This window comes from Chenopodium album, chromosome 16 (genome assembly GCF_948465745.1).
Source record: "Chenopodium album chromosome 16, dcCheAlbu1.1, whole genome shotgun sequence".
NCBI lineage: Eukaryota > Viridiplantae > Streptophyta > Magnoliopsida > Caryophyllales > Amaranthaceae > Chenopodium > Chenopodium album.
This window is the reverse complement of record NC_137849.1, coordinates 9,899,932-9,913,700: the sequence shown is the minus strand read 5'-3', so window position 1 is coordinate 9,913,700 and position 13,769 is coordinate 9,899,932. Positions and strand designations below refer to the sequence as shown.

The 13,769-nt window shown below is 32.4% G+C and overlaps 1 protein-coding gene across 1 annotated transcript; it reads left to right on the top strand.

The window, feature by feature from the left end:
• The first annotated feature begins 4,929 nt into the window (after positions 1-4,929).
• LOC145586219 (putative ubiquitin conjugation factor E4) lies at positions 4,930-13,417 on the top strand. Its single transcript, XM_081642996.1, has 16 exons — positions 4,930-6,064; positions 7,388-7,592; positions 7,821-7,972; positions 8,070-8,367; positions 8,553-8,705; positions 9,132-9,335; positions 9,424-9,536; positions 9,641-9,755; positions 10,459-10,548; positions 10,633-10,836; positions 10,943-11,038; positions 11,170-11,292; positions 12,038-12,130; positions 12,229-12,393; positions 12,746-12,835; positions 12,914-13,417. Exons 1-16 carry the CDS (start codon positions 5,196-5,198, stop codon positions 13,091-13,093), a joined length of 3,150 nt encoding a protein of 1,049 aa, XP_081499122.1. The 5' UTR covers positions 4,930-5,195; the 3' UTR covers positions 13,094-13,417.
• Positions 13,418-13,769: the final 352 nt, after the last annotated feature.

Below are 13,769 nucleotides of genomic sequence, written 5' to 3'. Positions count from 1 at the left end.
ATCCAGCTTATAGATGATATCATAGAACAAATAGATGATGTCATCCAGCCTATAGATAACATCATGATTCCTATATAATAGAGGATATCATTGAACTAATAGAGGATATGATGGAACTAATACGGGATATCATCTACACAATGGATGATATCATCCAACTTATAGAGGATATCATCCAACTTATTATAGATGATATAATCTAGACAATATAATTTATTTTATAAAAATAATTAAAAGGCAACAATGGAGGAACCACCATTGAAGGTCTCGTACTAATTAAGCTCATGGGTATAAAATAACATACTCATTTCTTAACCAAAATACATACATATGTTATGAGAACGCTCACAATTCAACATACAATCACATAGGACAATTAATCTCAACAGTTATACACAACACAAGAAAGCCCCAAATTGATTTTTTGGACATTTTTTGAAAACTCCGAAAATCTCAAGCAATTATCAAGCCAATTCAAACATAAATTATGGACAGATATAATCAACAATTTTTATTCTCTATCCCCTCCATCCTCTTCAACTCTCTTAAACTTTCTCTCTCTTCCTCCATAGATGACATCTTTGATCCTGATGAGTTTCTCGCCGTCGACAATACCAATCTCACAATTGTTAAGGTTTGATTATCAAATGTGCAGAAAATAGAAAGAGGAGAGAGAAAATGAGGAAGAAGATGAGAGAGTTTGTGGAAGGGTTAAGGTAGACTGACCAATGTTTTTGTGATATATAAATTCTTATACTGTCACTATTATATTATTCAAGTCAATAGTTTTTTGCCTGCAATTATATATGTGTGTGTTCTTATAGAAACAAAAACAAGGAAAGGTGAGAGTAAGATCACTCATGTTAATATATATATATATATATATATATATATATATATATATATATATATATATATATATATATATATGCCCTTATAATAACAAAAACAAGGAAAGGTGAAAATGAGATCACTCATGTTAGTGTATATATGTTCTGAATAGGAATGAGATTACTCGTGCTAGTGAGGTAGTAGATGATAAACAATAATAATAATAATAATAATAATAATAAATATCATATAGAAATAATGTAAAAGTGAATACGACTTTAGGAAAATTAAACAAAAATTATTTGCAATTTAGATATTGTGATTTTAATTTTGGTTATTCCCTTTATTTTTCTATGTTCCTAGATCTTTGTGACTTTCCACAAATTGAAGGACTGTTTTAAATTATTCTCATCTAACTTCCTCTTTTTTTTAATTAGTTGACATGTTTTGACTTTATAGTTTATATATAAACTATTTATATCATAAGTTTTATTGATTTTGGACTTTTATTATACTCTTTGGTTTAAGGTGATCAACTTTAAAACTTAGTATCAATAGAATATACATGTAATAATGCATGAAAAATATCTACGCTTAGAAAAAAAAATTATATTACACATAAATCTCATTATCGTAGAAGAAATTATGTGGGAAGGTATTTAACTTATTTATGTTGGAGATCGAGGCCAAGGGAAAAAATTCTGAAACAAAATTTTATAAATTATGAAATTTGAAGATTTTGAGAGTAATGATTGGAAATTAGAGTATTTAATTGGAATTTTACAATATTTACAATTTCAGGGAATTTTCCAATCATTTCTAACTATAGTTACTCATGGTTATGCATTGAATATATATAGATCATATTTTAAAAAGCTAAATAATTATAATTTTGTTAAATATAGAGGGAGAAGAACTATAAATGACGGCATGACTTTGTTTTTACCAAGAACAAAATTGATAAAAAATTGATAAATGGAATTTACAGATATATCACACACTTTTTTTAACCTTGAAAATAGGATATTAATTAAGGGTAGTGAAAAAGGATGTAATATTCTTAAAATGTAAAGACTTTTATTCAATAAGCTTAGAAAGTAATAGGGTAATCTATATGAAAGTTTTTTTTTTTTTTTTAATTTTAAAAAAGGTATGTATGTTCTACGTATGTATGTAATGACACAAAGATTTGAGAAAACAGAGGATTACTTTATAAGGAAAAGATAAAAAGTACATTATTATAATATTATGTGATTATATTTTTTATAATTGGTAATTAGGCCCTATTCTCTCAAGTCTTTGCTTTATTTCCGCAGAGCTTAAAATTATAGTGTTGGTGAACTAAAATTGCACTAATTAAAACTTTTTTTTTTTCCTAATCCTCTACTATTTTTTTTATTTAATGATTGTGAATGATTAAAACTTATTTTAACTAAATTATTTTTTTTTACTAAAATTAACTTTTGTTTACTAAACTTAAATTTATTTCACTAAATATAAATTATTTTTACTTAATATTATTTGAATAAGGTGAAAAGAACATAACCTTAATTTGTTCCACACAATTTCAAATTTCGTCAATGAAATAGAATATAATACTTTTTATACCATTGAAAGTTGGTTGACACGTGCGTAGCACACGGTGACCCAACTAGTTTACATTAAAAAGATAATATTTCATAAAAATAATTTCATTTCATGAAACATAATTTCATTTCAATAAATTTTATTTCAGTTCGTAAAAATAAGTTCAGTTTAATAAAAATAAAGTCTATTCAATAATAGTAATTTATATTTAGTAAAAATCAATAGTTTTATAGATATATATATAAAAAAAAAACTAAAAATAATTTCAGACAGTTTAAAAAAGTAATATCAGATCAGTAAAAATAATTATAGTTCAGCCAAAATAAGATGAAGTGAACAAAGTCTAAGTCGATATTTGAATTTAATTTTTTTGGGGTTGGTTTAGGTTGGGTCAATCTATAGTTTTTTTTTACGGGTACCCGTAGGTTTTTCTTGTTTTAGTAATTTGATAATTATTATCTATTTTAAGGGTCCGTTTGACATTATTATGGCTTTTTTTAGTCTCTTGTTTATCAAAATCAAATGATAGATGTCATATAATGAATCAAAAATTGGTCAAACTTATTAAAATCATAATAATTTTGAAAACTAATAACAGAAAAGTATAAACATTTTTTTCTTGTTTTTGGTTTTTTGTTTATAAAAAAAAACTGAAAATAAAAACGACCACAAATAAGCCCAACAACCTAATATTGATACTACATTTTATGTGGGATCGACCCTAACTTACCCTATTACATTTAGGAGTATAAGGTAGGTTTTTATTATTTTTGTTAGGTACATGACCGCCTATCAAAAGTCCAAATTGTCAGCATTGGGGGCAAGGTGTACCATAGGATAATTTTGCCCGTTTAATATTATTTGCTCAATTTTTTTTAGAAAAATCTCTATTATATAAGCCAAGTGGAGGTTGTGATGTCCAACTAAAAGAATTAGTACCCTTTTGACTTGTACTATAACTAGTAATCTATGCACGTGATGCGTACTGAATTTTCAAATGTTTCAATCAATTAGGAGGAAATATTTTGTGAAAAAAGTTAAATTAACATTTCATAATAATTTAAATCAAATAAATAAGTTTCAGTTTTAAAATATTATATCAAATTCAATGTAAATTAGTAATTTCATGAGCACGTAAGTTATTAATAAAAAGCTAAACCATAAATTAAGGAGTACATCTTTTCCCTCCATCCTCTTTTGCATCACCAACGATAGTTGACCAAGAACCACTAGCATCGGCTTGGTACTAAAAGAGTAGGTTTTAGTCTTACTGGAAGATGAAGGACAAGAAGACTAACCCATTGAATCAGATGTCTTCCTTCAATTCGACTTGATTCTTTTCCTTCAATGGCACAACTACTAGTTTTTTTTTGAAAAAAATAAAAAAATTTGGGCTCCGGTGTACAAAAATACAAGTTCTAAACGATTCGCAAAACTCCGTTTCCATTGAGAATTGAATTTAGGTAAAAAAATGTGCCTTAACCCTCTAGGAGATATTCTTTCTTCTATAACCTTCTATCTATAAATATTACTAAAGTAACAACCGCTGACGTCATCACTGCTTACGTGTCACTCTCTTATTTAATTTTTTTTTCCGCCAAAAATGCAAAGATGATGTCATTTTTTTAACCTTTTTGAGCTACCCTGTTTAAAATTATTTTGAAAATTAAATTCAAATAGAATTTTAAATTTTAGATTTTCTACGCATATTACGGTATATTATTATTTACAAGTAAATGTTAAAAATAGTTAATAATATAGTTTAATTGATTCTTCCTAATTAAATATGAAAATAATGGATGTTTGGAAATTGTATTTACATATTTAATTAGAAAGTAATTAGGAAGACAGATAAAGTAGTTGTTTTCTCTCAACATGTGCTAAAGAGTTTATAATTCATTTTTTATTTTAAAATCGTGCATTGCACGAGGCTAGCCTAGTTAAATAACAAATCAACCCCCTTAAATTAAGAAAGAAATCTTTTGAATTTTTTTTCTCATGTACTTATATTTGTACACAAGGTTTTTTTTTTTAATAATCCATACGCATTATATATGATACAGTCGTGTATGATGAAGTTTTCACCTAGGTGTATATAAAAGGTATTGTGAGTGTTTCGATAAAAAAATTATTTCAATTAAAAGCATTCTAATTTAGGGTTTTTTTTTTTTTGGAGGAAACATTCTAATTTAGTTTTATCTTTGTTTATTATAATTATTATTATTGTATTGATCACAATTAGTTTAGATAAAAATTAGGAAATTATAAATTTGTATTTTGTAGAAAGTTTTATGTTAGATAAAATTTAGATATTTCCTTTTCCTTATCAACTTAGGAAATTATTTATTTTGCATTTTTTTAAAAAAAGTTTTACTTGAAATTTAGAAAATAGTAAAATTTTGTTTCAAAAAAAAAAAAAGATAATAGTAAAATTTTGATTAATCCTTTTCCTTTTCAAACTACGGAGTAGTAAATTATCCCAACCTCCTTATAAATTCTTTATCAACCTTGTTATATACTGGAGTTTTCCTTCGCTGCAAGCATCATTGTTCTTAATTTTTATTTTTTCAACCAATTTTATTTTTCCCAAATCCCTTATTTTTCCACCTCACAACAATTTTCTCACTTCAACAATCATCAAATTCAGTCAAGACCCTCTTAATTTCCCCCAATTTCCTTCCTTTTTCTCAATCAAATCCCTAGTTTTTAACGAATTTCATCTTTTACTAGTATAATTCAGCACTAATACACTCAATTTTTGATTCGATCATATAATCATGGCTACCCAGAAACCCCAGAGATCGCCAGCAGAAATTGAAGATATAATTCTTCGGAAAATATTTCTTGTATCTTTGATTGATTCAATGGAATCTGATTCTCGAGTAGTTTATCTTGAATTAACGGCTGCTGAAATTCTTAGCGAAGGTAAGGAATTGCTGTTATCTAGGGATTTAATGGAAAGGGTTTTGATTGATCGGCTTTCCAATGAATTCCCAAATGCCGAACCGCCTTTTTCGTATTTAGTTGGGTGTTATAGACGTGCTTATGATGAAGAGAAGAAGATTATGAACATGAAAGATAAAAATTTAAGGTCTGAAATTGAATTAGTTGTTAAGCAAGCGAAAAAATTGGCAGTTTCATATTGTAGGATTCATTTAGGTAACCCTGATATGTTTCCTGGTTTAGATGATACTGCTGTTAGTGACAATGCTAATTTGATGAGGAAGAAGCAATCGCCATTGTTGCCATTGATTTATTCGAACGTTGGTGGCGGGGCCGTAATTGATAGCTATGGAGGGTCTGGGAGTAGTGGTGGGATAACTTGCCCACCTGGGTTTTTGGATGAGTTCTTTGGGGAGGGAGATTTCGATAGTTTGGACCCGATTTTTAAGTGTTTGTATGATAATTTGAGGGAGAAAGTGGTGAGAGAATCAGCATTGGGGAATTTTCAGCAGCCCTTGAGGGCTTTGTTGTATTTAGTTAGTTTACCAGCTGGGGCTAAGTCTTTAGTCACTCATAGATGGTGGATGCCATCGGGTTCGTATTTGAACGGTCGCGCTATGGAGGTTGCTAGCATCTTGGGTCCTTTCTTTCATATTAGTGCCTTACCTGATACTGGTTTTTTCAAGAGTCAACCTGATGTTGGGTGAGTTTCCTTCATCTGCTTTGATGGGTTGCCTTTGTTTTGTTATTTTCTTCTGCTTGTTGCTGAATTCTGAAATTCTGTTTGTATGTGTTTAGTAAGATTGTATTGAACTTGTTTGAGGTTAAATTGGATGATATTTTTGGTTTCATTGGATGCATAGTAATGTATGAATAATACTACATTACTACAGTATAGTATGTTTAATGATAGTATGGTGCTTAAAGAACTGTGATATTAGTTAGTGGTGGGGGTAGATGTAAAAGACTTTATCTTTGTGTCAAACTATGTTGTTAGAATGGTAAGGTGTTTGTCTTCTTTATTTCTAAGAAGGATAGCTCATCATTGTTTGTTATTGATCAAAGTTATTTACAGCATTTGCCCTTGTTGGCTCGTGGGGTTGTGGTTCCTCATGCTTATGTTCTTTCTTACATGATTGTTTATCTCTGTCCTGTTAAGGATCAATTTTACACATACAAGTATGCTAAAACAATTAATCAACACAATGAATAAACAAATAGTGGATTTATGTGTCATCCTCTAATCTTCTTTGTAGACTTTAATACATCAGTTTGAAATATAGGCTTCTTATTAATGTGCTTAAGCTACCTACTTAAATGATATCCGAAGTTGGCCTCCAACCCATTTCATAATCGGGCAATCAGAAGTGGACGTCTAAATTTGGACAATGGGATGTTTTGTTCTGGTTCAGGCAACAAGTGCTATTGTAAATATTCAGTTCAAATCTTGTTATTTAGACACAGGTCATATTTAAATCTATTGTAAAATTTTAATCTGTACGCATCCTATATTTTTTTGGGTCAGCTTTTGTTTAAATCAAAATTGGTTGGCTGGAGAATTAAAGGTAAAAAGGCATTTTCCACTCGTAAATTATCAAATATTGTATTGTTGAAAGTATTATGACATTTAAATGTTGCAAATTACTCCCTCCGTTTTTTTTTTTAAATGCATCACTTGAGAATTTACACTATTCTTATGTTACATTTGACTTAATTTTTTCACTACTATATAATTTATAAACTGTTGGATTTGTTACAATGTCTTCTATCATAATATAATTTTGTTATAATTTTTACTAATATCGAATTAAAGATATTAATGGTCAAAGTTGTGTCTCGACAAGTGTGAAATCTCAAGTGATGCATTTAAAAAAAAAAACAGAGGGAGTATTAAGAAAAAATGGAGGAAAGCTTTCCACAAATATCACACAAGATTACATTTATTGCTGAATCTTGTGTTTTGCTTGGATGCTTTGCTGCACATATCATACCGATGAACAAATTGTTTTTGCTTTGTTTTTACTAGTGAGCAGTGCTTCTCTCAATCATCCTCTCGTCGTCCAGCTGATCTTCTATCATCATTCGCTACCATAAAGACTGTGATGAATAACTTATATGATGGTCTGCATGAGGTTCTTCTTTGTCTTCTGAAAAAACCAGATACTCGAGAAAATGTTTTAGAATTTCTAGCAGCCGTGATCAATAACAATTCCTCGAGGGCGCATTTGCAGGTAAGTGTCATTTGTAATCTGCCATTGCTGCATTGTCATATATGATAAATTGATAGCTAATACAACAAATGCTTGCTAACTTTGGCAGTTTTTTCCTCATTGCTTTTTTGCACATTGTGTGCTGGCATGCCCTATTGCCCTTTAAGAGTGCATTAAGAACCTCAAGAATTCCAACCGCAACTCTCTCAAGGGATTACTCTGATGTTTTGTTTATGAATTTGTATACAGATTGATCCTATGACTTGTGCAAGCTCTGGAATGTTTGTCAATCTCAGCGCTGTTATGCTCAGGCTTTGTGAACCATTTTTAGATGCTAATCTCGCAAAACGGGATAAAATCGATCCGAACTACGTATTTTATAGCAATCGTATGGACTTAAAGTGAGAACCATCATCTTGCAAAGTTCTCCCTTTATTTTATTAGAAGTTATTTTTCTTAAGAAATCATTCTTACAGTTTTTGTGCTAACAATTTTCAGAGGACTTACAGCACTGCATGCTTCATCAGAAGAGGTCTCTGCATATATCTCTGAGCTTAATGTCGGAAGATCTGATGGTTCTACTGTCAATAATGTTACAGATAATCGCTTGTTGACATCTTTGGAAGCCACTGGCTCTGGCATTAATTCTAGTGGACCCCCTGCCCAGAATGTACGATCAATGTCAAGGGGTGATAAGACTAAATATCCATTCATCTGTGAATGCTTCTTTATGACAGCAAGGGTTCTAAACTTAGGGTTATTGAAAGCATTTTCTGACTTCAAGCATCTAGTTCAGGTAGGAGTTTAAGAGGTGGTAACTGATATATATAGATTTATTGTTCAGCAGACCGAATTTTAATCTCTTGGATTTTTGTATGTTTGTAATACTTTATCCTGTGGATGATTTAATATTATCCTACATTTTCTTTGCATTGATTTTCTCTGTTCTTGTGGAGTTCATATTGTTTGCTACTCTTACAGGATATGTCAAGATCAGAAGATTCCCTGGCTACCCTTAAGGCCATGCAAGAGCAAGCTCCTACGCCTCAGTTGAAGCAAGATATAGATCGTCTTGAAGAAGAAATTGAATCCTATACACGAGAAAAATTGTGTTATGAAGCACAAATACTTAGGGTATGTCTCCCTCTCATTTTCTTTGTCAGGTCTGCATATTGTTAGTGGGCAGTGTATTGGGTACTTGGTTTTAATTGATAAAGCTTTAGTGAAATTGGTTTCTTTGGGGAGTACAAGAGAAATAACTGCTCCACATAAATGGTCCTCCTTGCCATCATGGTTGAAGTGACGAATGGCATATTGTTGTTCCTTGCAGTGGTTTAAGTTGATGAAACTTCAAGGAGTTGTTTATGCATCACTACGAAATATTAGCTTCTTCTGTGCCTTTATAATGCTAGCTCTTCAACCAAACTATGACTAATGTCCCCGTTATATTTCATTCTGTATTCAGTTACTTTATTATGGTGGCATACTAGCATCAGTATGAAACTGCTTCTATATATTTCGATTTGCAGTTTTATACTTACTGGAATACTTGCTTTGTAGGATGGGGACCTTATCCAGCGTGCTTTAGCTTTTTGCCGGTTAATGGTGGTCTGGTTGGTTGGCTTAGTTGGTGGTTTCAACCTGCCCCTGCCATCACCTTGCCCCATGGAATTTGCTTGTATGCCAGAACATTTTGTGGAGGATGCCATGGAGTTGCTGATGTTTGCATCTCGAATCCCAAAAGCTTTGGATGGTGTCATATTGGTAAAGAGCGGGTGGAATTATTTCCCTAATGATTCATTTGTTCTCTTTAGTTTCTCTGACCTACTATATTTTGTTTGTCTGTTTCCAGGACGATTTCATGAACTTTATCATCATGTTTATGGCTAGCCCTGAATATATTAGAAATCCTTATTTAAGAGCAAAAATGGTTGAAGTGCTAAATGGTTGGATGCCTCGTAGGAGGTATCACCTGAGCCTTACTAGATTTTAGCCCTGCATGTTTTGATTTTGTTGCGTAACATTACTTTTAATTGTCATTTTTAATACTGTGTCTCCTGCATTTGTAGTGGTTCTTCTGCAACTGCTAGTCTATTTGAAGGGCATCAATTATCTTTGCAATACCTTGTCAAGAATCTTCTAAAGCTGTACGTTGACATTGAATTCACGGGCTCTCACACACAGGTAATTGTTTGCTAGTTTCAGTGTGTGTTATAAAAAATTGCAATATTTGCTGGCATTTGCCTTTTCTTTTGCTAATTTGCTCTGCTTATCTCCTCACTTGGTCCAAACAAAAAAACTTTATCTGTGTGGTTATTGTAACATTATAGAATTAACTTCCATCTTATATTCACCATCACCAAGGCACACAAATATCTGAATGCCTAAGTGCCATAAGTGCAAACATGAACATGCATTCACAGAGAAATATAGAGACACAAAGAGAAGGGAAACAATGGGAGGAGGATGAGAGGGGGGGGGGGGGGGATGAAGGCATGGAGGGGCCAATCTTTATGATCTGTTCCCCCCTCCCCCAAATTTGCATCAAATCAGTGTCAATGTTTGCATCAAACCTTATCTGAATGAATCGGATAAACTTTTTAGGGATAAGCCGCTGTCTATACTTCATAAGAGACAGTATAATATCCTATACGTGGTGTGGTTATCTGCCCGTGTGTAAACTTGTAAGGGCTTGTTATATGTCTTTGTGTAAACTTGTAAGGGCTTGTTTCGGCTCAACCCCAAAACCAAACTATAGAAGAAATTATAGCAACACAATTGTCTTAACAATTTGACTTAAAAACCCTGGTATGAATGTGTTATTGACTATGACTCTTCATTGTAAAGGAAACTCTGACAAAGACATTTTGTATGTGTTTGCATACAGTTCTACGATAAATTTAATATCCGTCACAATATTGCCGAGCTTTTGGAGTACCTTTGGCAGGTTCCTAGTCATCGTAATGTTTGGAGACAGGTAGAGACAGTTCCTCAGTTATACAAGGAATTAGTTGTCCTCTTTCACCTTTACTTTCATTTTCATTAATGTATGTTTTTTCAGATTGCAAAGGAGGAAGAAAAGGGCGTTTACCTAAATTTCTTAAACTTCCTGATTAACGACAGTATCTACCTTCTTGACGAAAGTCTAAATAAAATCCTTGAACTTAAAGCACTGGAAGCTGAGATGTCCAATACCGCTGAATGGGAGCGAAGACCTGCTCAAGAGAGACAGGAGAGAACTCGTCTTTTCCATTCCCAAGAGAATGTCAGTTTCATTTATATTACAAAATTTCTTTCTCCATCTTTCCCTTCTCCATTATAACTGTATATATCTCAGCTACCTAACCAAATTAAGATGTTTGGTGCTTCAGATAATTAGAATTGATATGAAATTGGCAAATGAAGATGTTAGTCTGCTGGCTTTCACTTCTGAACAGATTACATCACCTTTGCTTCTTCCGGAAATGGTATATATTTTTTATTATTATAATTTATAGTTTACTATCTTCTTGCATTCATGGCTCTCTGTAGTTTGAAGCCACGGCTTTTAAATAGTAAATATAGAATTTCCTGTTCATTGATTACGTTTTGCACCCAGGTTGAAAGAGTTTCCAGCATGCTTAATTACTTCTTGCTACAACTTGTGGGTCCCCAAAGGAAATCCTTAAGCTTGAAGGATCCTGAGAAGTATGAGTTCCGCCCAAAACATCTGCTTAAACAGGTCAGCTGTTTTTCTGTCTCCTTGAATTAAATACTACTTCCTTTTTTTTTAAATTGTATCATTTGGAGATTAAAGCTTGCCAATGCAAAACTTTGATTATTAACAAAAGTTTGATATTTGGAAAGCATAAATCAAGACGAATATAACAAGATTCCACAGGACTACTGTTTTCCTTGCGTATAAAACATAAAAGATGGTCAAACCGTCAAAAGGAATGTGTGGAATTGTGGCAAAGTCCAAATGGTGAATTATTAAAAAATAAAAAAATAAATAAAAACCCAGAGGAAGTATTATATTTCCAATCTGGAATAGGTTAGCTATGTACAGGATGAGGTTTTCAGTGTGCCCTAATTTCCTAAAGCAGTGAGAAGCTTACAACAAGCACATCATATAGATCTTAAGGATTGCCTTGCAAGTATATAGTTATTATATCCGCCATTGTGGGAAATCCTCACTTTGTCCTGGACAGTGTCCTTTACGTGTATACAAGTTGTTTAAATTTGCAATTCAGTAATTACTCCCTACGTCTCATGTCTCATATAGTTGATAATACTTTGAAGTATTACAAAAAATTTATTAACTGCTCTCATAATGAGTACCTATGTGTGGCACTAATGCAATAATCATACTTGGAGCACTAAAGTTTATTTTATTTATTTATTTTTTTAATTAATGGGATGAGGAATTAGCCAATTTCTCACACATATTATATGGCCTTGATCCCTGCTTGATTTATTTTGTCTAGATTGTCAACATCTATGTTAATCTGGCAAGAGGAGATGAAAAAAATGTTTTCCCTGCTGCAATTTCCAGGGATGGGCGGTCTTACAATGAACAGGTGCTTCTTAAAAGAATTATTTTGCTTGTTCACTTTAAATGATCTTGTGCTCTCTTGTCTATCTATAAATTGGCTCACTCTCTGTCTCTCTTTTCCAGTTGTTTAGTGCTGCAGCTGATGTTCTTATAAGAATAGGAGAAGATGGAAGGATCATACAGGAATTTGTTGAACTTGGTGCAAAAGCTAAAGCCGCAGCTGTTGAAGCCTTGGATGCCGAGAATGCTCTCGGTGATATACCTGATGAATTCTTGGACCCAATTCAGGTAATGTTTGCTGGAAGATGTTTAACCCTGTGAAGCAGAAAATTCCTCCCGCTGTCTAGAATTAATAGTCACACTATTGATAAAAATTAAGTGAGATGAAGGTGTTGGGATAGAAGTTGGACTAAAGAGGCCCATTTTCTACTTTACCCTGCTCCCCTCCCCCTTTCAAAATTCTATCATCCAAAAACACTTAAAAGGGAGAATTGGAATTGTACGACTTGGACTTCTCTTTAAATTTGCCACACCCTTAATTATGACTTTATGAGGAGTTTAGACGGTGTGTATTTATATTGGACACCAGGTAGTGCTTGTTATTACACATGATTTTGCTGATATTTATTTCTCGATGCAGTACACACTGATGAAGGATCCAGTTATATTGCCCTCTTCAAGAGTTACTGTTGATCGTCCGGTCATCTTGAGGCATCTACTGAGTGACAGTGTAATTATTCTTTAGCTTTGATCTGTACATGAATGCTTAACTGCATTGCTTTTTCTGAATTCACGTATTTTGTTGCAGACTGATCCATTCAACCGTTCCCCGCTCAATCCAGACATGTTAATTTCTGATCTTGAGCTTAAGGCAAAAATCGAGGAATTTGTCAGGAGTCATTCAACTAGGAACCGAGATGATGATGTACTCCTGCAAAGCACGAAGGGAACAATACAAAACCCAACAACTGATATGCAGTTGATTTGACTAGCTAATAAGATTTAGGGTACACCAAAGCTTGATAAGTTAAGCTCGAATATAAGATTTTAAGCCATTTCTCGAGGTGTCTTTTTGGCTCTTGTAAAGGTATCAGTAGGATCATTTTCAGCTGTCAAATCCTAGAAAAAGAATGATATACTTGAAAGAAATGTAGTTTGATCAATGATGACAATGTAAATATGTATGAAGCTAATAGGTAGCCGAGAGTTTTTCATTCTTAGGTAGCCTTGTTTATTGGTTACGAACGATGTCTTAATGCTTTTCTGAACTCGTATTTTTATTCATATTTTCAAATTGAAGATTTGAAGGTTATTTCTTTCTTTCATTTTCAATATCAGAGCTCACATTGCTCTCAAAATGGAGTGAGCCTTGCTGTTTAATTTAACCTAAGGGATATTGGGCATCAGTGAGAAAAACAGGGAAAAAAATATCAAAAAAGGTTGAGTCTGATATTGCAAAAGGTTCAAAAGGCATCAGTGAGAAAAACATTGCTCTAGCATATTTTGATATTTTCCCAGGTGATCATTAAATTAAGAAACTTACTTGGTTGAGCAAAAGGTTCAGTCTCACTCCCTATGTTGCAAAAACTAACCCAACTTGAGAAATAGGCTTATAAGTTAAATTGACAATGACTCAGTTCCAATATTGACCAGATTATCTAAGA